Genomic DNA, 26,189 nt, shown 5'->3' with positions numbered 1-26,189 from the left:
ATATTATTATAAGTACTTATGAGTGAATGCAGACTTTTCTCCTGTATGCAGGTAGTTTTCCCCTCCTTCTGTACATCCTGGAGATCGCTTTGTAGGCTGGAGATGGATGAATCACTATCTGTTGCATCACAAACATCTTCAATAGGAGATTTCTTAACACCAAAATTAAACAAAGTCCCTTGTCTCTTATTCGTATTAAAATTTAAATCTGTAGGCCTATTACTTTTAAAAAATCATGGCACTACAGTTTCGAAACAACCACTTTCACCCTACAATACGAACTTGCAAAGAAAGTATTCAGTATTACTAGATTTGAGAACCGGATACAGACTACCTTGATCTTCAATTTCAGTGGAAAAATTTTCTTTATACTTCCTTGCTGATTGGTCACTAACATTTGCAACACAGATGTTATTTTGTTCAGTTTTGAGAGCAGAGGATATGCCACCCATTGTTGTAATCGGCTTACAGGCAATTTTTATGACCGGTCATAAACAGCAGTATTCCCTTTCTCGAATGTTGGAAGATTTCGATGTGTGAAAATTAACGATAATTCATGAATATTTCCATGTTTAAAAATACACAGCTTGGTCACTGACATCACGGAACACTTATTCACTTTCGATGGAATAGAATTTGGGAAACCCTGCTCTAACCCATTCCAACTTAACACACTCTAATTAGTTATTTTTCGCCTGTGCTATCTGAGTAAAGTGATGCTGACATCACCAAAGGCTGTTTTTGTTTGTGGTATCTACTGTCAAGAAAGTAGTCACTTGAACTTACACAAACAGTGGTGGATTTCTGTAGCTATGCGAATTTAAGCAGATTAATTTAATTTTCACAATTTTACAGGTTATAGCTAGATGAAAGAAGGGAAACATTAATATTAAAGTATTACATTAGCACACATGCATTGAGTCTGAGACTGGAAACTTGCATGCAGAATGTTTTTCATGTGCACATGGGCTGGCAAATATTAGTGTGAACATTAAATATAACTCTTACATTTAGATTTCAGTACTAGTTATTCTTCTCCCTGCTTTGACAACTTATTGTTTTATCTATGCATACTTATGTATTAAGAAAACTGTTAAATATTTATGAAAAACTGTCTTCAAACAACATTCATTGAAATAAATATGATTTGAGCAATTTCTTCTTTTCTTTTCTGTGCAGAATTCCAATGTATGGCTTGCCATAGACTGGAATTTTGGAAGAAAGTATGAAAAATATATAAGTTTTTGTTCCATTTTCAACATTATGATGTTAATGATTTAAAATATCACAAATTTATATTTTAGAACCTCAGCCTTTCACAGCTAGCTTAAAAATACAACAGATGATATTAGAAATCTGTTACTTCATTTTAGCATTTTGAGAAAAGAAATAAAATAATAATAATAATAATAATACAGTTGTTCCTACCGAACCTGTAGTGGGGAGATTATGAGAATCATGTAGCTGTATTTTACAAGGTTAGAATGCATCCACCTGTTATTTTCAACAAGCTAAAAACACTTGGGATCAGTAGGTTGCTTTTGTATCGGACTCTTAACCATTATAACAATATAGACGACACATCTCATTGCCAAAGAACAGGTTGACCATACTGTGTTTGGATGCAACAGCTTGTGAGAACAGTGAAGGCATGCCTTTGCCATAATCCTGTGAAAACACAGCAAGTGATGTCACAAGAGATGAAAATTTCACAGAGAATGATGTCACGTGTACTAACCGATGATCTGGAAGTAAGAGTCTATCGTCATTCTACTGGACACTTCCTAACACTACAGCTTATGTGACAGAGATATCCTCTTCACAGACGAGATTTTCATTGAAGAGTCATTTAACTGCAAAATTATTGGGTATATGCCATAGATGGCCACACAGCATGTGCCATAATAACCCAAGATGTCATAGTGTATCAAGACAGTGTTCTAGAACCTGTGGTATGGCCCCTGAACAACACCTTGCTTCACAGTAGGCAGCGGACCTCCCAACAGGACTCAGCCTACAAGACAAGGATCACACAACAGTGGTTGGAGGTGAATGTGCCCGACTACATGTCATCATCTGATTGATCGGATGGAAGTCCTGATCTGAATCCCTTGGACTTCAAATTGTGGTCAGAGCTTGAGAAAGTAGCCTGCAAGAAATGACACCCCAGCATTGCCAGCCTGATGGCAGATTTAAAAATGCCATGGGAAGAGTGATCATGACATACTTGTTTGGGAAGTGATGAAACAAGATAAGGTCACCGCTAAAAATGGATACATGTGGAAGTATAAAGCATGTGATTATAGGAAGCTCTGTAGTCAGTTAGCATCAATACGTTGGGTAGATGAGCTGAGCAGAAAAGATGTTGAAAATGCATGGAAACTCATAAGGCAGTATTTGACAAAAGCAATGTATGACTGCATACCGAGGGTTAAGCGAGTAAATAGAGTGGGGGGGGGGATGAACAGCGAAATCAAGCAAGCTGTGCTGGAAAAGAAAATGTTATGGAGGAGGTACAAGACAGTTGGTGGTGATCAGATCCATGAAGAGTGTAAGGTGCAGGCTAGGAAGGTGACGAGCATGGTAAAGAAAGAAAAGATGCAGCATGAAAGGAGATTGTCTGGTCAGGCTAAGGTTAACTCGATGGAATTTTTCTGCTATATGGCAAGCAAGAAGAAGAATAATTATGTGCAGGCTAACATTGGAGGATAGACATTTAAGCAGACTAACAGCTGCAAAAGATATAGTGGAATTATTGAACGAGCAGTTTATCAGCGTATATCATACTGGTATAAATTATCCAGTACAATATATAGAAGAGAGGCAAGTATTAGGAGAATTGGAAGTGAAAGAAACAGAGGTGTATTCATATCACCACGTATGCTTAAGGAATGTGCACCACAGTTGGTTATGCCCTTGATCTGCTGGTTATTTAATGAAAGTCTTGCAATGGGTAGGGTTCCTAAGGAGTGGAAAGAGGGCAAAATAGTACCACTCCACAAGCATGGTTCTAAGACAGAAGTCTCCAACTATAGGCTGGTCTGTATAACTGCAGTTATGGTCAAGGTGTTGAAGAGATTGATAAGGAATAGAATACAGGATTGGGTTGATGGACATGGCATTCTTTATGAAGGTCAGCATGGATTTGTAAAGGGCAGGTCCTGTTTCAGTAATTTACTTGCATTTTATGATAAGGTGACAAGTATGTTAAATAAGGGAGAATCATATACAGCGATATTCTTAGACTTTGCAAAAGCGTTTGATAGATTATAATAAATTTAGTTTAATCCTTTATCCAAGTGTGAGCAAACAAAGTGTGTGCCTGAAAGTATCTTCAGGACTGGGGGGGTAAGGTAGTACAACACCAGGCAACTCGTTGCAAAGGTGGAGCAAGCTAACATCACTCCTTGCGGATATGTATAATGTTATGCATTAAGGGAAGGACCACTACTCAGACTAGTTTCGACCTTTATTGAGGTCTCTTCAGTGGGAGCCAGCCCCAAGTAGAGGTACCAGGCAGAAGCATTAGCAAGGTCATCTCTACCTATAGGAGTTGCCAAATGGTGTGCCACCTTTTTTATTAAATTACTCTGGATTTAGAGAAAGATGTTGAAAGTTTATTTTTCACTTGGTTAGACTATAATAAATTTAGTTTAATCCTTTATCCAAGTGTGAGCAAACAAAGTTTGTGCCTGAAAGTAACTTCAGGACTGGGGTAAGGTAGTACAACACCAGGCAACTCGTTGCAAAGGTGGAGCAAGCTAACATCACTCCTATCTCAGTATCTCCCATATAGCTTGCTCCACCTTTGCAAGTAAGGTGGGTTAAGCTGGTGGTGTACTACCTTACCCCAGTCCTGAAGATACTTTCAGGCACGAACTTTGTTTGCTCACACTTGGATAAAGGATTAAACTAAATTTATTATAGTCTAACCAAGTGAAAAATAAACTTTCAACCGTTTGATAGATTATTACATGATAAGTTGGTGTACAAGCTGCAGAGAATGGGAAGAGACAGTAGTATATTGGTTAGATGGATCAGAGATTGGCTCTCTGAACAATACCAGCAGGTTGTATATGAAGGAGCAGTGTCTCAAAAAAAGAAGGGTAACCAGTGGTGTATCCCAGGGTTCTGTTCTTGGGTCCCTGCTGTTTAACTTGTTTGTAAATGATATATCATGTGGATTGACTTGGGATCTTCAGTTATTTGCTGATGATGCAAAGTTGGGAAGAATTACAAATAGCACTTCTGATGCTGAATCCCTTCATGAAAATTTAAATAGACTTTTTACTTAGAAGAAAGAGTGTGGTTGTAGTTTTAATATCAATAAGTGCAAGGTATTGCATTTTGGAGTGCAGAAATATAAGGCTATATACTATATAGATGGCGTTGTACTGCAGGAAGTGAATGAGATTAGAGATTTGGGAATGATGGTTGACAGTAGACTGAAGTTTAGAGGGCATATTGCTAGTGTTGCGAAAGGTTGCACATCGTAGTGCTGCTATGATAAGAAGTACTCTGACATGCAAGGATAAGGAAGTGGTTGTGCCACTGTATAAGGCACTGGTCAGACCACACTTGGACTATTGTGCTCAGATCTGGTCACCTGGTTTTCAATATGATGTGGAGACATTGGAGAGGATCCAGAGACGAGTGACTAAGGCAATATCAGGAGTTTGGAATGCTCTCTATGGAGAGAGGTTGAAGAGATGTGGATTGCAGAGTTTAGTGGATAGGAGAAAGAGAAGTGATGTGATAGAGAGTTTAAGTTAGTGAGAGGATTTTATCAGATTAATCCAAAGGAGATTATAAAAAAAGTAGAAGGTGAGAGGGGAAGAACCAGAGGTCATTCCTGGAAGTTATGTAAAAGTGTGGTGAAGAAGGGTGTGAAGAGTAGATTTTTTACATGGAGAATTGTTAGTGAATGGAATGCATTGCCAGAATGTGTTGTTAATGCAAGGAGTGTTAAGGACTTTAAGATTCTATATGATATATATGTTGTCAGTTGAATGAACCTCCCATGATGAGTCTGTTGACTCCATGGAGGGTGTAATAATAATAATTTAACTATGATTTTGAAATGAAAATAATTATATTGAAAGTAACATTTGCTTTGTCTGTCAGTAATGTTGTTAATAGAGTTAAAAATTTTGGTGACTTTCATGGTTATAACTGTTTTGTTGCTCTGGCAGTTTCCTAACTATATATACTGGTGTCCAAAAGCTAAAGACAAACTACATTTTTACCTGAATATAAAAAAATTTTCATGACTACAGCCAAATGTGGACATAAATTTATTGCCAGCATACTAAAATTATATTACATGAAAAATGTGTTATAAATTTCATTTATAACACATTATAAATACATTTTTGGCAAAAGTTTCAAATTTCCTAAGGATATAGTTAAGGAATTATTGTACAGTGCTTATAAAAAACCAAGTGGAGAAACATTTCAGAATGGAATATGTCCACCCAGAACTGTGATGCAGTTCTCACATCATACCATGCTTAGCCTAGTGATTCTGGAATTCTTGGAGCAAATTTCCCACTCTTCCTTTAGAGCAAGGATAAGGCCATGTTTGTTTTCTGGAAGGGAATTTCGAGCAGCAGTGCATCTCCCTATTGCATTCCAAACATGTTCCTCTGTGGTTGTGCTGACTACTCAATTCGATTAATATGCTTGGTCTCCATAAGTATCTCCACTGCTCGTCTACGATGTGGTGTGGCATTGTCATCCATAAAATGAATTCTTTGTCTAAAGCACCACAAGACAATCAAACATGATGTTGAACAACTTCTTTGCAATATTGTTCACAAGTCATAGTCCCTTTTCCCAGCACTTCTATCTCAGTGCAACTATAAATCATAGCCTCCCAATACCATGACTCCAGCACTGGTATCTGTCCTTTTTGAGAACATTCTTGTGAGTAAGCAGTACCTCTTTTACGCCAGATGTCATCTGTTTTTTTTTTTTTTTTTTTTTTTTTTTTTGTTTTTTTTTATGTTGGGCCCATATACGAGAGGTTGGCTGGTCAACCTATAGTACTTGAGTACTGTATACGGGTAATGGGATGGGAAAGTAGGAACTTGTTAACATTCGATTTAAAAACCTGTATATTGTATTCTTTGAGAAATACATCAGGGGGGAAGACTGTTCCATAGTACAGCAGTAGCAGGGATGAAGGAGGAGGAAAAGAAACTTGTTGTATGGGTTTTGAGGTGTACTGTGAAGGGATGTTGGGAGGTGGCTGTACGTGTTCCAATGGGTTTAGTACAGGGTGGGGGGAATTATTGATGTTGTTTCAGATGAGCATTTTCCATGAAAATATTTGTAGAATATACAAATTACAGAGACTACACGTCTATGTGAAAGTGGGGGGGGGGGGGGGGGGAGTCGGTAAGATGGATCATTTATCAGTCTAATTGCTCTCCTCTGTATTGAGTCAAGCATTTTGAGGGGGCTTTTAGGAGCCCCACTCCAAATGTGAGAACAGTATTCGATAGCTGGGTGGATTTGCAATTTGTATAAGATTAACAGCTGTTTTGAAGTGAAGTAACGTCTCGAGCGAAAGAGAAAGTCTAGTTTTTTGGAAGCTGAGGATGCAATGGTTGTGATGTGTTTATGCCAGGAGAGGCCTGATGTCATGGTAATTCCGAGAATAGAAATTTCATCTTGTCTAGGAATTTGAGTGTTATCGAAAATAACACTGGGGGAAAATGGTTCTTTTTTTATGGGAAATAAGACAGAACTGGGTTTTACTAGTGTTGAAGTTGACGAGGTTATCTGAGCCTCATCGGAGGATGTTTTGGAGGTCTGCGTTAAGGGAAGTTGTGGTTGGTGTTCTGTGGGTTGAAGTGAGTTACATAGGGTAAGGTTTATCAAATGAAAGGGAGGAGTGCAATGTGCTGTCATCTGCAAAACTGTGTATTGGGTTGGAGGTCAACTGAAGTAGGTCATTGATGTATAGAAGGAAGAGGGTCGGTGAGAGAACTGAACCTTGTGGGACCCCAGCATTAGTTGGATAGTGGGAGGATAGGGAGCCATCTACCATTATACATAGTGTGTGTCCTGACATGACGCTGGCAATCCATCTGCAGAAGTCGTGAGACAGTCCAAATGATGGAAGTTTGCTTAGTAAGCCTTTTGCCAGACCTGGTCCATGGTATATGTCCAGAGATGGGTGATAAATGAGAGCAGATCACCTGATGGTCGGCCTCGGCGGAATCCGTATCGGTGGTTGCTTAATAGCTGGGTACCTTCAAGGTAGAGTAGTAGTTTAGAATTGATAGTTTTCTCCATCACTTTAGATAGGAGTGAGGTGAGTGAGATAGGGTGGTAGTTAGATGGCAGCGATTTGTCTACCTTTTGGGGAATGGGTTGAATATAGGCCAATTTCCAGGCTTTGGGATATATATATATATATTACTCCACTGATATATATCCTATGCCATCTGTACAGATGGCATAGGATAGGAGTCAGTTCTGCTGCACAGACGTTCAGGACAATTGGAGGAATGCCATCAGGGCCAAGGGCTTTTTTGTGTCTAATTTTGACAACAGGTTTATGATCTCTTTCTGGCAAAAGGATACAGGTGACATTGTATGTTGGACAGTTGGAATGACTGGGGGCATTTGCCATTGTCAGTTAGCATGCATTGCAGGCAAAGTATGAAACCAGGAGATTAGCTTTTTCTGTGGGTGATGTTGCAATTGAGCCATCTGGGTGGGATAGGGGTGGGAGTAGTGTAGGGCAAAAATTGCGACCAATTGTTTTGGCAAGAGACCAAAAGGCATGGCTGCTGCTAGGACAGGCTGCAAGTTTCCTGCTTTTTTGCCCATTCAAATTCTGTTTTGAAATCATTGATAATTTTTTTGCATTTGTTTTGGACTTCAGTATAGGCACTGGAGGAGGATGGTGTTCTTAATTTGAGCCAGTTGTGGTATGCCTGATTTTTCATTGGCACATCTTTTGGAGAACCAGGGTTTGCATAGGGGACGACAGTTCAGAGTGGTGTGGGGAATGTATGTTATCATGCCAGTGAGGATTACTTTGGTAATGTGTTCAGTGCATGTTTGGATTGGAAGACTGCAAACAATAGTCCAACCATGGGAATGAAGCATAGTAATCTCGGAGGCTGTTCCATTTGGCGCTGTTATAATGCTAAACTACTCTTGTGCAGGTGTGACTGTGTAAGCGTTGTTGCATGGAGCAGGAGATGAGCACTAGGTTGTGATCAGAATTACCCATGGGGTGTAATTCTGATCAATAGATCTGAATCCATAGTAATAAATCGATGCACAAAATCAGTTTTATTCTTGTTAAAACGCTCCAATCAGAGATTTTCATGCGTGTGCGTTTTTTGATCTGCACGGCACCCATCTTGCACAAAGCTTTTTCGTTTGCAATTCCTCATGCAAAATATATCGTACACATTCTTTTGAAATGCCTATAGTCTTAGTAATTTCACGCACTTTGACTCACTGGTCATCCAATACCATGTCGTGCACTGATCAATGATTTCTGGTGTTGTTACACTTTTTGGACCTCCTTCACATGGATTATCTTCAAGGCTGGTATGGCCACATTTAAACTCAGCAGTCCATTTCTTAATTGTCATAAATGAAGGAGAAGAGTGCCTTCTCCTTCGTTTTATGAACTTTGAATGAATTTGTTTTGGCATTAAATTTTCTTTTACAAAGAATTTTATAACTGCACGATATTCAATTTTATCGATTTCAAGGGATACAGACAACACTTTGACTTCTGACAGCTGTGTAAAAAAAAAACTACTTGATAGAATGACTTGCAGTTTCACATGGATGCTTATGACAGATGTACCAACTTAGAAAAAAAAAATAAAAAATCTTGCCGTTTTGTTGCCATTTATGGTTGAGGCTGAGAACTTTTCACACCATCCATGTATGCTTGAATGGAGCCAACTTGCAAGCTGACCTGCCGTGGTTGCATCAATTAAGTTTTGCTGTTATAACCAAAAATCTGTCTTCATGCTCTGCGGTAGAGCAAGGGCTCTTAGCAAATGTCTGGAGCATTCCATTGGTTTGAAATGCTGCCCAGAGCCTGGATACAACACACTGTGAGATTCCAAACTCTCTGGCAATATCAGTAATTCTGTGGCCTTCTTCAAGCTTTCCAATAATTCTTCCCCACTTGAAATCATCCAGATAATATCTGTAAGACATTACAAGTCATCAAAGTTAGTAGCTTTATTCCTTCACGTGAAGAGTTTCCTTCAAATAGTTCCCTTAATGCAACCTTTCGTCTTTAATCCTGTTGAGTGCTACCACATGACCCTTTTGTGTGCAATTCGAAAATTTGAACGTGTACCTGCTTTTTACTGTAAATTGTCAGTTATGCAAATTGCCACAAGCTGATTCATCTCAATTTGCAGTTGTAATCTTCAGAAATAGTATTCATCCTTAGGTTTTGGACAACACTGCAGTTAACATTATCAAGGGAGAAAACAATACAGTTAGGTAATATTAGCCCTCTGAACACATACAAAAAGATATATACTGAACACATACATCATTTATCAGAAAATGCTCCACGGCAGACTACATTAAGCCATAGCCAAAATGAAGTCAGCTGCTAATGGTAGTTTATTAGGATTATATCCAGTTCTTAAGATGTGGAAAATTTCAAATTAAGTATGTCATAGACAGTGAGCTAGTGAACTGGGTATCTGGATTAGACATAGCACTCTGTGCCTTTTTCTTTTTGTTAAAAAGTAATTATTTGCTTTTTAAGTTATTGTTATTATCCCAATTTATGCATCTGTTTATAACAACTGGATTGGCCATTTTGGTAGTATATAACCACTCTAACCAACAGGCTCTATGTTCAAATCCAGTGTAATCATTACTATTTATGAATATATTTAGTGGTAGGTGATTTTTATCTTCCATTATGAGACCATCACTGTTTCTTGGAAGCCAATTAACCTTTGCAGTCCATGATACCTAAATATACAATAAATGTGAAGCTCTTTATAAGTAGGATTTTCATAAAAATCCTCTTTAAGTTTCACTTTATTAAACTATGTATATTTTACTATAATTTCGTTTTTAGATACCTGGATGCACGGTTTTAGCTGAAACTTCAAAATCCAATCAGTGTGACACCGTTTTTGGGCATTTCCCTAACAAAAAGTGGATTTGGGTGGCAGAATTCAGTTGGTGTTTTACAGTATGTAATAGCAAGCTTAATAGAAGTGAAGCTACCCCAGTTATAACCTACCTACCTGTAAGGTTAGGGATTGCTTATTTACTAATTAATGTCTTATATTAGAAAACTGATCAGAAAATATACTTAAATTCTTGAAAGTCAAGATGATTGTCATGCTAAAAATCTAAGTTAGTTATACCTTAGTATAACTTAGTTAATTATACCTTGGAATTTTGTCTAATTTTTTATTATTTAGTACTGAGAATGGAAATGATGCTGAAGGTGTAGAATCAATGTGTATATGGGAATATATATAATGACAGGAATAAAAAGACAATTAAAATAAAAAAAGACTATGAATTAACAAATGCTAAGAACCAAAAAAACTGTAGTATATGTGAAAAGCGAGCAATATGAATGAATGAGCTGACTATTTCAGTAAATTTGTCATCAGATTGTAAATGATTAGATATGAAGATTAGATATTAAAGATTTAATACCCTTAATATTAAAGATATTCCATATTAGATTTTAAAAAAAAAAAATATATATATATATATAAAAGCCAGTACACCACTTTTACTCATGATGCTGAGTAAAAGTGTGATAGATACTAAGGTTGTTTAAATTCTTAATGTTTTTTTTAATTGTTAATCTTCTTTTTATTAATTTATAATCATTTTATTTCAATTGTGTTTTTATTCCTTCCATTGTATATTCCTTTGTATATTGACTGATTCTTTGCTACCATTCATATTTATGAATTTAGGGACGCAAAACACACATGTTGAAAAGATTATTTTACTGATTAATAATAAAATAATAACTTGACGTTTCGACCCTTGTATTGAGGTCATCATCAGAAGGATACATGTGTATAAGAACCAAGCTACATGCTGTTGCACTCTATACAGGTAAATTACATCTACGTTGTTAACTAATCTTTTTTCTTAGACTGCCCTCTAGTGATAAAAAAAATTACCAATAAAAACTACAATAAACTCTGCTAAAGTCCTCACGTACTAGGATTCTTCTGGAATTATACAGTTTATATTGTTATACTAAGATTATCTTATGGATTTGTACAGTACAGGTCGCTATTGAATGTTCAGGGAAAAAATAAAATAAAATAAAAATAAAAAAAAAACACTTCACCAAGTCTTCTTGTATTGAGATTTTTCTTCGTGGTTGCCATTAGATGACTCTAGGAAAGCAATCACTCCAGCCAATCATTGCTTTCCCATCCATTTGAAAATAGGAAGGCCACCTGTTTCATTCCTAACAAGGCCCACAAGCCAGCCAAGATCACATGACCTAATTGGACAGTCCAACAGCAATTGATAAACTAATTAGAATACTTAGTGTCAGGAAAGGAAAGAAAAAACAACTGTGTAAATAGTGACTTAGAACCAGCAGTGTTTTTAAAAGAAAATCTCAGCTGCACTGCAACAATTCAGTGTATATGGGAGGATCTCAGTCACTGCACAACTTACAAAGAATATTTGGTGATGGATCTGGAGCAGAATTAGACAGTCCAGGAGCTACTTTTAAAACACCGAGCCTTCTAATGATCTATCTTGATAAAATGTTTGTTTTGGGTTTCAGAGCATTCGGATCAAGTATAGCCTATATGTAATTTTAAGTGGGCAGGTAGTGAGGGAAGAAAAAATTTTAAAAGTGCTTAAAAAAAGCTTATAATAGTTGCTGCAAGTGTGTCCATTTGCAAAATTTAAATTTAACTTCATTTTCAGTGAAAGATTGGCAGTTGCTCTCATCCATCTACTGATTGGTAATTTTTAAAGAAAATATCATGTTCATGTCTTATGTAGCTCACAAATAGAGTTAATTTTAGCCTGTAGGTTTTCACTGGGAATATGAAAAAAGGAATGCTCCATTTAATGTAGGCAAGAGGGGCTAGCCTGAAATTTCCCTTGATTTCTCCCCCTTCCTCTTTACCACTTAGAGATCGACCAGATCTCTACTTGAGATTTATAGATTACTAATCCCAAATGATCTGGAGCAGCATTTCTCAACCTTTCTAAGGCCAAGGACCAGTAAAATGCTGAAAACAATTCTACGGACCACTCTAAGTTACAGAGGCATAGCTGGGGGAGGGGAGAGATGCCTGCCCCGGGCAGCACTTTTTTGGCATTTAAGAAATCTTGCCTTACTGTCTATAAAACATCAACTGAGTGATGAAATAGACCTTCGACAATGTCATCGATGATTTTATGAACAGAAAAGCAAAGAAAAAAACATTTTAGAATGTTGGAATTAGCTTCAAAAATAAACAGTGTTTTTAATTTATTTTCCTATGTGTCATTTTGACTTTTCGTAATTTTTTTAAAAACCTAAGTAGGAATTACCAACATTTCGGAAAAACTGTACCATTTCTAACATAAATCTAAAAGCATGTTTTGAATACATATGGAAATATAATTAATTAAACTGGAAGTAAACAATTAAAAGTGTATCATCATTGAACATAGTTTTAATTTTTATTAAACAAATAAATAATGTGATCTAATTATGTTACTACTTACTTTTAATGAGATGGTTGAGCTTCTTGGCCCTTGCAGAGTTTCTGCATATCTGGCTCAATATTGGTCAAATTCAGTTGAAGATTGGCACACAGACGAAGACGATTTCTGTATTTTGTTTTTATTTGAAGGAGCGATGAAAATCCTTTCTCACAAAGATAGGTTGTAGAGAATTGCATGACGATTTTCAATGCTTCTTCAAATAATTCAGGAAATTCACTTCTCACTGAAGGCGAGATCCAAAATTGAGCCAAACCAAGATCACGGAATTGCATTTTAAGTCCACTGTCACTTGAAAGCTCAATTAACTGTTCTTTTTTCGATAATGAAAGGTTCTTATGACTGCAAGCCTGAAATGGATTGCGAACCCACAGAAATTTCTTATAAAAGTTATTTGGAAAATATGTTTCAAAATTCCGCTTCAGATTTTTGAGGTGGTCACAAACCCTTTCCAGAAACTCGGAATCAACAAAAATATAATTTTCCACTAAAAGGGATTCCAATATTGGAAAAGGTGCAGATTGTCTGTCTTTTACATAATTAATCCATAAAACCAGTTTTTTCTCGAATGCCTTTATTTTATCATAGGCATTCCTTTGGAGGCTAATGCTTCCTAATGTATGAAACAGTGTACCCAATTCACATCCGGAGCTACTTCCTTGACCATAGAAACAACCCCACTATGCCTGCCTGTAAGGACACGAGCTCCATTTGAACAGAAGCCTATACATTTTTCCTACTGGATCCCTTTCTGTATTATGTAATTATTGAGAGTGTGAAATATTTCCTCTCCAGTTGTTTGGGATGGCAAAGTTCTACAAAACAGAATATCATCATGAATGTTGTTATCATGCACATATCTTACGTAGCATATTAACTGCACATCACTTGTAACATCAGTAATCTCGCCTATTTGTAACATATAAGAGCTCTATTTAACTCTTTTGATTAACTGAGATTCTACTGCCATATCATTAATTCTGTGACCGACAGTGTCATTTGAAAGAGGAATCAAATCAACATCTTTTAGTAACTTGTTGCCAAACATAGTTTTTACCACATCTTTTATAACTGGAAGTAGTAAATTTTCCCCGATAGAATGAGGTTTCCCTGTTTTCACTATGCACAAACTTAAGAGATTGGATGCTTCCAGTGTCTTGCTATTAATGGAACCCATGGCCGAAACTATATCTCTCCCATAATTTAATGTCCCTAAGCGTTGCTGAAAAAGAAAAAATTCAATTGGCTTATTTTTCACATCACAATGTTTAGTTTCTAAAGGTCGTCGGAGTTTCGCAGGTTTCCTGCACTCGTTCGACAACACTTCATAACACAAAACACATTGAGGTTTCTGTTTGCTTTCATCTCTACACCAAGTAAACCCGAATTCCAAATATGAACTCTTATATTTCCTACTGTACTTTTCTTTGAACTGCTTGCTTCTTCTTCTTTAATAGTATCAGATTTACTCACCGTTACAACACTTGTATCACAATTAGGGTTAGCATCACCTTAATTCATTTGCCCTTCTTTTCAAAGTCCTAGTTCTAAGCCACTTTTCCATTAAGCGTTTCCGAAAAATATCATATCATTATCCTAAGTTAACCCCAGTATTATATAAATATATAATACTGGGGTTAACTTAGGACACACTTTGTCCAAGTATCACTTAGCACTTCTCAAGATATACTGAGCCTTGGTTGAAGGAGAGAAACCTTCAATAATAAAAATCAATAAACAAGAAGCCATTGGTTGAAATGTGGATACCACATGTTCAAGCAGCAAGTAATGCATATGGATCAAGATGTTAATTGAAGAATGCTTGTTTACCAAAGCATAGAGAGTCATTTTGCTTGTTATCGTAGAATTTATGCTGATAAGAAAAAAACTAAAACTGCTCAAACGACTCTTGATAACTTTTTTTTATAAAAAAAATTGCAGCAACTAATGTAGGTACAAGCATTTACTGTGCATTCATTTTTTATCTTTCCTAAAAGAGTGCCATATGAAACAAATTATTAATACAGTATTCGATCATGGACGAATTGTAATTTTTACCGTTGATTACTATGTTTGATTAACGCGATTTTGATATACGCGGAAACATCAAGGGTTTAATTAATCGTGTTAATCAAGGGATACCTGTATTTGATTGTTATTCTTGTTAATTTCATCCTTTGTTTATATTACTGAATATTTCATCTGATGAAACTTGGAGTTATGTATAGTTCATATAATTAGTTACTAATTTTATATGAAACATCCCGATAACATAAAGATGACAGAATGAAATTGGCTAAGAAAATGGCAGTGTTACTTGCAGCAAGATATAAAATTCTAGATCATCAATTAAGTTATATTTAACATCACGTCCCCTGAAGAAGTTAATCACAGTGCAGTAATCTTGCTACACATGCAAGTATCATGTGTTTTATTACTGATATCATGCAATTACAGCTTTTGCTTTAGTATATTTGTGGTTTATGTGTTCTCTCAATAATGCTAGTTGTCAAATCAATCAAACATTGTGTTCTTCACAGTTTTGATTTAATTAGTTATTAAATTAATTTTATACACTCACCTTTATTTCTGAGAATAATTGACTATTGATAACTTTATGAAATATATCTTTTTACCACCTCCAAGTAGCCAACAAAAAAACCCAAAATTGCAAGATTTCTGAATCCCAGAAATCTTGCAATTTTCACCAATTTAAAATACTAGTGAAAGAGCATTACGTACACAAATTGATTTTTGTTTAAAATTTTCTTAAAGGTTTCATTGTATGATGTAATTATTTATTCATAGGAACATCCAAAGGATCCACCACGGAATAGGTTGGAAATGTCCCTTAGAATGACAGGAAGAGAGAGGCGAGAATATGATGAGTGGAAAGCAGAGAGACAAAATATAGATAAAGAGCGTATTGCTAGACAGCAGAAACCTACTGGAGAATGGAGAAGAGAATGGGATTCAGACAAAGTTTTTCAAGAGTGAGTTTATTTTTTCCTTTTCTGCTTATTTTGAAATTTGTACTCTTTGGGGAGGGAGGAGTGAATGAATGAATTCTGAATTCATTGTTTTTCGTAATGCATGAGTTGATATTTTAAAAATAATAATAATAATAATCCTTACTCTAATTGTTTTAACATTTAACCAAAGTAAGAATAACTTGGACTTATTGTAGCATAAATAATATAAATTGGATCAACATCTTTTATTACTTAAATCTGATAGCTTTATCAAAGTAGCACACAACTTAAATGTGAGGAAAATTTATATTTAGAAATACAGTATGCAATGATCACTATAATGGAACAGTAAATTAATGCCATTTGAGTATTGCATGTGTGATATCATCTACCAGCTGTTTATTTTTTGCTTTCAGTGGTTGTTGGAAGTTTTTATTTTTATTTTATTTTTTTATGCAAACCCTGCCAAAATAGGTTTGAAATTTATAGTTCATTAATGATATATATGCTCTAGTCTTGAGGCCAAATATGAAACTTTTTCAGGCTTTCAGTAGGTACAAATGTTGAAATTAATCTATTACCTAAAGACATTAAGAATATTCATGTCCACAGCAGGATTTTGAATCCAGTGTTGATTTGGACGGATGCTATCCACTCAGCCAACTAAACTGGAACAGCTGAAATCTGAGACATTGCAAGATTCAATTAAGGTTTGCCATATATCATGAAGAATTATGCCTGGATACTAGATGTTTTCTATATGAGCAGATATCACTTGAATCTTTGAAATGAAATAAGAGAAATTTTCTCTTACATTGTGTTTGTAGACACTGTAGTTGTTGACCATTCTGTTGAATGGTCAGTTGATGTCTTATGAGCCGCATCACTACATTATTTACTTTCGTAGAATTTTACAACTCCAGCAAGTTTGGCTATTTAACATTTTCCATAATTACACTAGATTTTACAAATATCTGGTTGTGTTTTTGAAATTAGTATCCTTTTGGATCTCACGATGACTTAAATTATTGAATTAGTTTTGAAGTAGATTTTTCAGGATGATTTAAATTTTTTTTTTTTTTTTTTGAATTAGTTTCAAAGTAGATTTTTCGGGGTGCTTAAGGGTCAAAGCTGTATAACTGAGAGGAGACCTGCACTTACCATCCACAGAAACAAGCAGAGAGGACAGCACAGTGGTAAAAAAAACTGACCAGGCATGCAGTCAGGAATACATATCCATACTTGAAGTAGAAAAAGCCATCAAAGGCTTGAAATATGGAAAGGGCAGGAGTAGATGATAACCAGAAATGCTGAAGTACGGTGGTATAAAAATCTTACAGTGGCTGTACTGCATAGTTTAGAATGCCTAGACAGAGGAGCAAATTCCCGATGATTGGAGTAGAGCTCTCCAATCATCGGGAATTCGCTGAGTAGAGTAGTATCCATATATAAAGAGGGAAATAAAATTGAATGTGAGATTTACAGAGGTATTTCCCTACTGAGTGTTCCTGGTAAGATATATGCAAGTATACTTGAGAAACGGTTGAGAAGAATTGTGGAAGAAAAGCTTGTGAAGAACAAGCTGGATTCAGGCCAAATAGAGGCTGTCAGGATCAGATCTTCACTTTACGACAAATAGTCGAGAAAGCATGGGAATATAACAGAGATCTATATTTAAGTTTTGTCGATTTGGAAAAGGCATATGACAAGGTGCCAAGAGAGAAGCTATTCAATATGCTACAGTTATATTGTGTGAATGGGGCATTATATCAAGCAATACTTAGTCTTTATTTGAGTTGTAAGTCAGCAGTTAGAATTGAAGGAAGTACAGGAAGATGGTTTAATGTTAAATCTGGTGTGAGACAAGGATGTACATTATACTCTCTGTTATTCATTATCTGTATGGATCACATTATGAAGGAAAGTGGTATTAAACACGATATCAAAATTAGAGATGTTAATGCCAGCTCTTTGCTTTATGCGGACGATGTTATACTTCTAAATAAATCCGTTATAAGTTTACAAGATTCCCTGACTAAATTGAATAACTGTTGTAATAGCTATGGTATGAAGGTCAGCATTAAAAAGACAAAGACAATGAAAATAGGCAGAATCGTTGAAAATGTCAACTGTATCGTGAACGGGGAACCTGTGAAACAAGTAAAACATTTCAGCTACTTAGGCACGATTTTTAGTGAAGATGGTAAATTAAATATGGAAATAGACAACAAAATCAACAAAGCTGGTATGGTAGGAAGTCAACTGAATGAATTCATATGGAATAAGAGAGAAATTAGTCGGAACACTAAATTAGCTGTATACAAGACAGTGTTCAAACCAGTTTTAACTTATGGATCTGAGAGCTGGGTCAGAAGTAAAACACTTGACCAAAGACTAGAGACCGCAGATATGAGAGTCCTGAGAAAGATTAGAGGCGTGAACAGATGACATCAATGACAATATCATATTAAAAACGAGGATATTAGGAAAAAACTTGATATTCTCAGCATCCAGGAATGCGTTAGCAGAGCTGATCTCAGGGTGGTATGGTCACTTAAACAGAATGGGCGAGGAAAGATTAGCAAAACAAGTGTTCTCTGCCAGGTTGGCAGAAAAACGACCTAGAGGAAGACCAAGAAATAGGTGGATTGATTCGGTACAAAGTGCCTTAGACGATAGAAATGTAAAATCTGATAGTGTTGGAGTCTTGACAAATAACAGACTGATTTGGAGGAAAATTGTAGATAGGAAGTTAGTAATGATGTAAATTTTTCATGTAGTACTATCATATCCTGTACACCCCTTGAGATTACATGGCAGGAATTTCATGATGAGTAGATTTTTCTTCTTTTAAGCAAAAAACAAAGCAATGACACTTGAAATACAATCCTGGTATCTAATCTGTGTTTAAAAGTGATCGATTGGTGTATAATATATATATATATATGTTAAAAATACCAGCTGTGAGGAGACCTCCACATAGCCTTTAAAAGAATGCGGAGAACCGACCAGGACTTCTGACCTAATGTCCAATCCTCACCTTTTCGTGGTGCACCCTGTTGAGTATCTACTTTGATACTGAACGAACGAGGATGGGCTGGCAATTTGGGATTTAGCCGACCAAATTGTATTCTTATTGGTTAAACCAAAATAAAAAATGATGGTACAACATGAAAATTTCATGCCGGCTGGGGCGTCACTGGTTAAACAAGGCCCCCGTTGTTTTTGCCAGGGAACCAGGGCGAACAACGAAAAGTCAGCTACTGAACAAATCTGAAAACAAACCCCAACTCCACATCACCAGAGTTAAACATTGGTACTATCAACGTAAGAAGGCAGAATCGTTGAAAATGTCAACTGTGTTGTGAATGGAGAACCTGTGAAACAAGTAAAACATTTCAGCTACTTAGGCACGATATTTACTGAAGATGGTAAATTAAATATAGAAATAGATAACAGAATCAGCAAAGCTGGTATGATGGGAAGTCAATTGAATAAATTCATATGGAATAAGAGAGAAATTAGTCGGAACACTAAATTAGCTGTATACAAGACAGTGTTCAAACCAGTTTTAACTTATGGATCTGAGAGCTGGGTCAGAAGTAAAACACTTGACCAAAGACTAGAGACCACAGATATGAGAGTTCTGAGAAACATTAGAGGCGTGAACAGATGGCATCAATGGCAATATCATATTAAAAATGAGGATATTAGGAAAGAACTTGACATTGTCAGCATCCAGGAATGTGTTAGCAGAGCTAATCTCAGGTGGTATGATCACTTAAATAGAATGGGAGAGAAAGATTAGCAAAACCAGTGTTCTCTGCCAGGTTTTCAGGAAAACAACCCAGAAGAAGACCAAGATATAGGTGGATTGATATGGTACAAAGTGCCTTAGATGATAGAAATATAAGATCTGATAATGTTGGAGTCTTGACAAGTAACAGACTGATTTATAAGAAAATTGTAGATTTGTAGGAAGTTAGTAATGATGTAATTTTTTCATGTAGTACTGTCATATCCTCTACACCCCTTGAGGGTACATGGCAGGAATTTGATGATGATGAGCAATTTTAAACCTGGTTTTACTCCATTTCCCAAGTAAGCAAACAGACAAACACCTGCAAGTGATGCAAGTCTAGCTGATCCTACAGGTAGTGCAAGACCAAGGCAACTCGTGGTACTGGTGGCATAAGCTCTGATCACTAATCTTAATATTTACCCTTAATGCCAAAACACATCTCCAAGAAGGGAATGTATGACGTTTTGTATTAAAGGCAAGGGGCTACTACCCAGACCGGTTTCGACCTTTATGGAGGTCTCATCAGTGGGAGCCAGGCTAGAAACACCAAGATTTAGTAATACAGAGCTTATAAGTATTTTACCAGAACAAGTTACCATAAGGTGTTTTAACTTTATTAAATAAATATCTCTGGAGGAGATATAAATGTAGAAAGTATTTTACCTTGGGTATATTAAATGTTAAAAATACTAAGCGATTTTAAACCTGGTTTTACTCCATTTCCCAATTAAGCAAACAAACAAACACCTGCAAGTGCAGAAACACCTGTTTGCTTACTTGGGAAATGAGGTGAGAAGGTGAGGTAAGGTGAGCTCTGAGATAATATCACCTAGAGGCTGTGATTGGTTAATGTGTCAACCAATCCAATTGAATGTTGTCATTTTTCATGGGTTGCTGTTTTTGTTTTCTGAGTTTCATCTGTTTTGCATGCTTGAAGTGTGAACTGACATGGTAGCAAGTTTTTATATATTATATAGACAAGTTTTTAATATATAATTTTTGATAAATTTATAACTTTCTTGTTCATATTTACAATGGGAAACAGTATTGTAATCAATGGAGCTAAGCCTCGTCTTCCTCTTCCAAATTTTACACCTTTGAGTAATTCAAATATACCAACCAAATATAGCATTCTCCTTCATTATTGTTTTCTAATATACAGCATCTTAAAACAAACACCTTGTCCCCCACTCTGCACAATTTGGTTACAATTAATTGATAAATTAAAGTATTCAAAGTATCCTACAATTAATTGCATTTGACCAATTAAGATGAGCATTGATGTTCTATATACTTCTAAAACATTCATACATCAATAAAAATGCAATCATACCGTGAAACTGGCATGGGTTGCATAAGACAGCACACCCATCCGAAACAGTCTCACGATGTCACTGATACACACACACATGCCTCTGAATCAAAAAATAATCAAAGAAAATGTGTTGAATGAATTGCAATTCTAATTTATTGCATAGAAAATAATTATTGCCAAATATAAATTAGCATCTTCTAAATCTACATACTTTGTAGATTATATAACAATGTAAACACATAAAAATGTAATATAAATTATAAGAAAACTGTTATTTGAAAACATTCACAAAATTATAATAATTTTTAACATAGTTAAAAATATTAGGATATTCCAAATTTTGCCAATTGGTTTTGAAGAGAGCATAGAAATAGCATATATTTCAGTAGCTGCAGGACTGACTCATGTGAGGAATCGTTTGCATGTGGACCTCAGTTAATCATTTGCTAAACATGGGTTGAACGAGTGACATGTTGGAATCTAAGAAGTTTCATATGGTTTCTATACAAAGAAGGCCAAACACAACAGCTTATATCTAAGGAATTGATATAAGTTCTTCTCAAGCAAGTGTGAGTGGAGTATTGAGACATTATTCTATTAACTGGAGTTTTCAAAAGAATTGATGAAATAGCAGTTGAAAGGTAATAACTACATCAAGAGATGAGAGATTGAAGCATATCATAAAGAAAAACCGCTTCCAAAGTGTAAGGTATTTTCAGAGATGGAAAAAACTAAGTGTGAATGTGTCTAAATCTGTACAGTGCAGGAAGGGAGAGAACGAAGGGTCATCCCTGGAAATTGTATAAGAGTGTGGTTAATAAGGATGTTGGGACTAAATTTTTTGCTTGGAGGGTGGTGAATGTGTGGAATGTGTTGCCAGAGGCGCTTTGTCTTTGGAGGAGGGGTGTAATATCAGTGATGATAGAAAGTAATGGATGGGGGAGTCATACCTGAGAAGTGGTGCAAAGTTTAAGGTTCTGAAAATAGATGGGCAACAATGGGATGCAAAGTATACACTTGGTGAGAAAATTTTGGAGGAAGTTGAGGAGATGAGAGACCTTGGAATGGTGGTGGTAAATAAGGGTCTGAAGTTCCAAGGTCACATTGCATAAGTTGTGAAGATATTACATCAGATTATGGCAGTGATGCAGAAGACCTTAACTTGTAGAAATTAAGAGGTTCTGGTTCCATTGTAAGACCTTGATCTGGCCTTGTATGGATTATTGTGCACAAATTTGGTCTCCTGGTTTTCGTGGTGATATGGATATGTTGGAAAGGGTCCAGATTAGCCTAAGGTCATAACTGGCCTTTGGAGTGTGGGATATGAGGGAATGCAGTTTGCCTTGTGAATAAGAAGAAGAAAGGGAATATGATTGAGACATATAAGTTGGTACCAGGTTAATGTGGAAGAAATTTTTTGTAGAATGGAAGGTTGTATAAGGAGAATGTGAACAGGGGCATAAGAAGTTCTTTGTGTGCAGAGTGGTTGGTCAGTGAATGCTTTGCTTGATATTGTGATGAATGCTACACTGAATGAGTTTAAAACATGGTTTGATGGGCTTTGTGTGTAACACTGTTTGCTTCCTGCAATGAGTCTTTTGACTCCGTGGAGGTCTGGTGTTATAAATCGAGACATCCCTCGATTAACTCGGTTAATCAATCCCTCGATGTTACCGCATATATCAAAATCGCGTTAATCAAGTCTAATAATCAATGGTAAAAATTACAATTCATCCATGATTGATTACTGTATTAATAATTCGTTTTATATGCTACTCTGTTAGGAAAGATAAAAAAAGAATGCAAAGTAAATGTTTAATAAATACTTGTACCTACATTATTTACTGCAATTTTTTTATCAAAAGAAGTTATCAAGAGTCGTTTGAACAGTCTTAGTCTTTTTCTTATTGGCATAAATTCTACGATAAAAAGCAAAAATGACTCTCCAGACCTCAGCAAACAAGCAATAAAACATAAAGAAAAACACTGCAAATATAATACATGATGCTACAAATTAAGTGGATATTGAATCCAACATTATTTCATAGCCGAATATATAGAAACTAAAAATTTCGGTGGATGCAAGCATAAACAACCTTATGGGCAACTCGTAGCAAAAATGGAGTAAGCTCCAGATCACTTTCCTTAGTATTTTCCATAATGCAAAGCACATCTACTAGAGGACATGTATGATAAATAATCTTTTGGTTCTCTATTTCAGTATTACATGATGGTTTATTTATTTTCAATTACAATCGAGAAATTATTGAACAAAGAATAAAAATAAAACAACTAAACCATACTATACTGACACCGGAGGCCGGGGTATCTCTCAGATACAATTTACTGTCAAATATCACAAACCTTTACATAACATGTTAAACCAAACTGACAGCAAAAAATAGTGTGGAATATCACTCGTAACGAATGCACAACTACTCATGACTTCCAAGCTATACACTGAATTGTGTAAGAATATTTATATTAAACATTTTGCATGTATCTGTCAGATCAGCTGCGAGCTCCACAGGGTAAAGGCATGCTAATCAAAACTCTTGCCGTGCATATCAAGGGATTGCCACAATTAATTTCGGCGCGTTAATCAAATCCTGCGTTAAGCAAGGGATACCTGTAATTATAATATCCATATTTCATTTTCTTTTCAGTCTACCTTAGCACTGTTGTTAGAAAAATTAATTTCCACCTATTATGGCAAAGTTCAGTGTATGTTTCTCAGTTTTTTGCTGAGTATTATCCACTGAAGTTTTTCTTTCTCTTTTCTAGACATGAATAAATGATCTAACATGAAGTTCAAAAATGCTGTAATAGCAATGAAAGTGAATGGAAAGCCATTTCTTTGCAATTAAAATGTTTTCCATATTTTTTTTTTCCTGAAAAACAGCACACGCTTCACTGATAATTTTCCATTATGCTTCCCATAGTTTTTTCCAAGTGTTGCAGTACAGTCCTACTATTTAAATTTCAAGCATATTTGAGATGTTTGTATGTTAAACGTGATATGTCCCAAGAAGCAAGCCTGTTCCTGTAATTTAGGTAATAAAAACTACTCTTTTTTTTTTATATATTTTTTTTTTATCATAATAAAGGCTGTAAGTTCAAATCCCTCATAAGGTAGTGATATGTGAAAAAAGCCTCCTGCTGATTGAGCTATGGAGTGCTCTGTATGAGGATAAACTGGATGTTACAAAGTTATAAGTCAATAGATGAAAAAAAAAAAAAAAAGAATAGGATAGAAAGATATACATTACTAAAGGGTTTGGTTGAATTGATGCAGAAGAAAATAATGGTGAATATTAATGTGGGCTTACTGTAATGAGTTCTTCATACTTGGGAGTTTCCTGTATAATAATTATAATAAAACAACTCAAGAATAGATTAACAGATTTGATGAAATTGAAATTTTTAAGATGCAGAAAAATTGTCTGCATTTTTTGTTATGATCAGATTACTATATCCATCACTTCTTGAAGACAAAAATACGATGAAGAGATCAGTGTTTAATTCACATGCAAACTTTTTGAATAAAGGATTAAACAGAATCTGTGCTGTGAGTAACTTCACTGTGAAAGCTCTATATTTACTGGAATTATTCTTGAGCATGGTGATTTTAGGTAGGCAGTTCTTCAGGATATTAAGCATGCCCCATGAACACAGATTTTCTTGACTTCTATTTATAAACACTTGTAATGAATACAGTTTTTGCTTGCAATGGGAAATACTCATGAAAAAAGGTGATTTTGTCATTTGGGATTTTCTATGCAAATTTGATACAATATTGATTTTTGGTAATTGATTAACTTTTTTAAGAAAAGAAAGAATTGGTCATATCAATTTCCAGTAACAAAAATAAAGATAGTATTTTGAAAAGATTAAGTCCAGTTATAAAAAAAGAATCTGTTACAGCAATAACATCAAAATCATATTATATGATTGAATGATGCAAATGTTTTTCTCTTCCATTATCTCACACTAATTTTTTCTCGCATTTCTTTTGCCTATGATAGACAATTTTCATGTTTGAAACATGAATCATGTTTCTAAAAAAAAAATATATATATATATATATATATATATTCATTTTTTTTCCTGTTATTTAGAATTTTGCAAATTTGAAGCTTGATTTTATTTTTAATTAAGGATATAATTTCTCCTTTGCTGTCCTAATCGCATTACTTTCATGTATACTCTGTTTTCATTGACAATAGCCAAAACATCATCACCAAACCTATAAACTTATAAACCTAGTGAAAATATTTTATTTGCATACATGTGTACCTTTCATTTATTAAGAAAAGAACAGCCATGAGCATCAAGATGCAAAATTGCATACTCACTTGCAATGTTACATTGTGCTCATATATTAGTTTGCTTTATAGAGTTTACAACAGGAGTGAAAACTCACATGGTTGAATTTTTAGTTTTTCATCCTTTTATTGTATTAAAATATATTTAGCTTTATAGTCATGGAAAATGAAAAAATCTCTCCAGGTATATAAACCCTCTGGGGTACATGATATATACTCATGTAAAACATCTACATGAAAAATTTAAAATATTAATAGTTTTCAGTGTATTCACTTATTATAATTTGTTATTATTTTTATTTCCAGAGAGTGTCAGTCTAGAGCCAGTAATCAGCATTTCAGAGAACCTGCTTGGATTTCAGAAAGTAATTTTTTCATATTATCAAATAGTTATTATGTTAATTGACTTCATACTGAAAGAAGATTTAATGAATAATTTATTGCAAATATAAAATCTACAAAATCTACAAAGATGACTAAGAAAATCTTTAGTCATGTTATATAACTCAAAAGTATTATATAACAAAGCATTTGTATAGTGTAGCACAAAATTAAAAATGGCTTCAAAATTGGAAGTCATATTGTTGAAGAAATTCCTTGTTTGTAAAGAATTCTTCAGTAAATGTGACAACTTATGTAAGTTGTTAATATTAAACGTCACACAAATGCGCTTAAATGAACTAAAAAAATTGTGAGATTGCAGTGCTTTATTTTCTTTTCTCTTCCATATTTATTTTGATTACTGTAGCTTGAATCATTTATCTGAAATTTTAATTGATATGCATAAACAAAAGTTATTTGCATTATGATAAATCATAATTCAAAGAACCAAATAAACCAAAACTAATAGGTTTATTTTTTATTTGTTTTATACATCTAAAATAAATAAAATAAAGACTCATTATTGCCTTTCAAAAAATAAAATAAACAAATAAATAAATTTATTAAAATGATTCACTTGTTTGGCATGCATTTGCACATTATAACTATATATTATTATTACTTCATTATGTGATACCTCCCTCGGAGTTCAAAGACTCATCGAG

The 26,189-nt window shown here is 35.0% G+C and overlaps 1 protein-coding gene across 1 annotated transcript in view; it reads left to right on the top strand.

Moving 5' to 3' along the window:
* Positions 1–26,189, top strand: part of LOC150102493 (uncharacterized) — a 192,971-nt gene that overhangs the window by 123,474 nt on the left and 43,308 nt on the right. Inside the window, exons 8-9 of the mRNA XM_090399601.1 lie at positions 15,538–15,722; positions 25,450–25,508. Of these exons, the coding sequence (XP_090255727.1) occupies positions 15,538–15,722; positions 25,450–25,508 (244 nt within the window). The remainder of the gene's footprint in view (positions 1–15,537; positions 15,723–25,449; positions 25,509–26,189) is intronic.

This window comes from Typopeltis vanoorti, chromosome 10 (genome assembly GCF_054136105.1).
Source record: "Typopeltis vanoorti isolate ZY-2024b chromosome 10, IOZ_Tvanoo_1.0, whole genome shotgun sequence".
Lineage (NCBI taxonomy): Eukaryota > Metazoa > Arthropoda > Arachnida > Uropygi > Thelyphonidae > Typopeltis > Typopeltis vanoorti.
The sequence above is the reverse complement of the archived record's forward strand: the minus strand, read 5'-3'. Positions and strand labels throughout refer to the sequence as shown.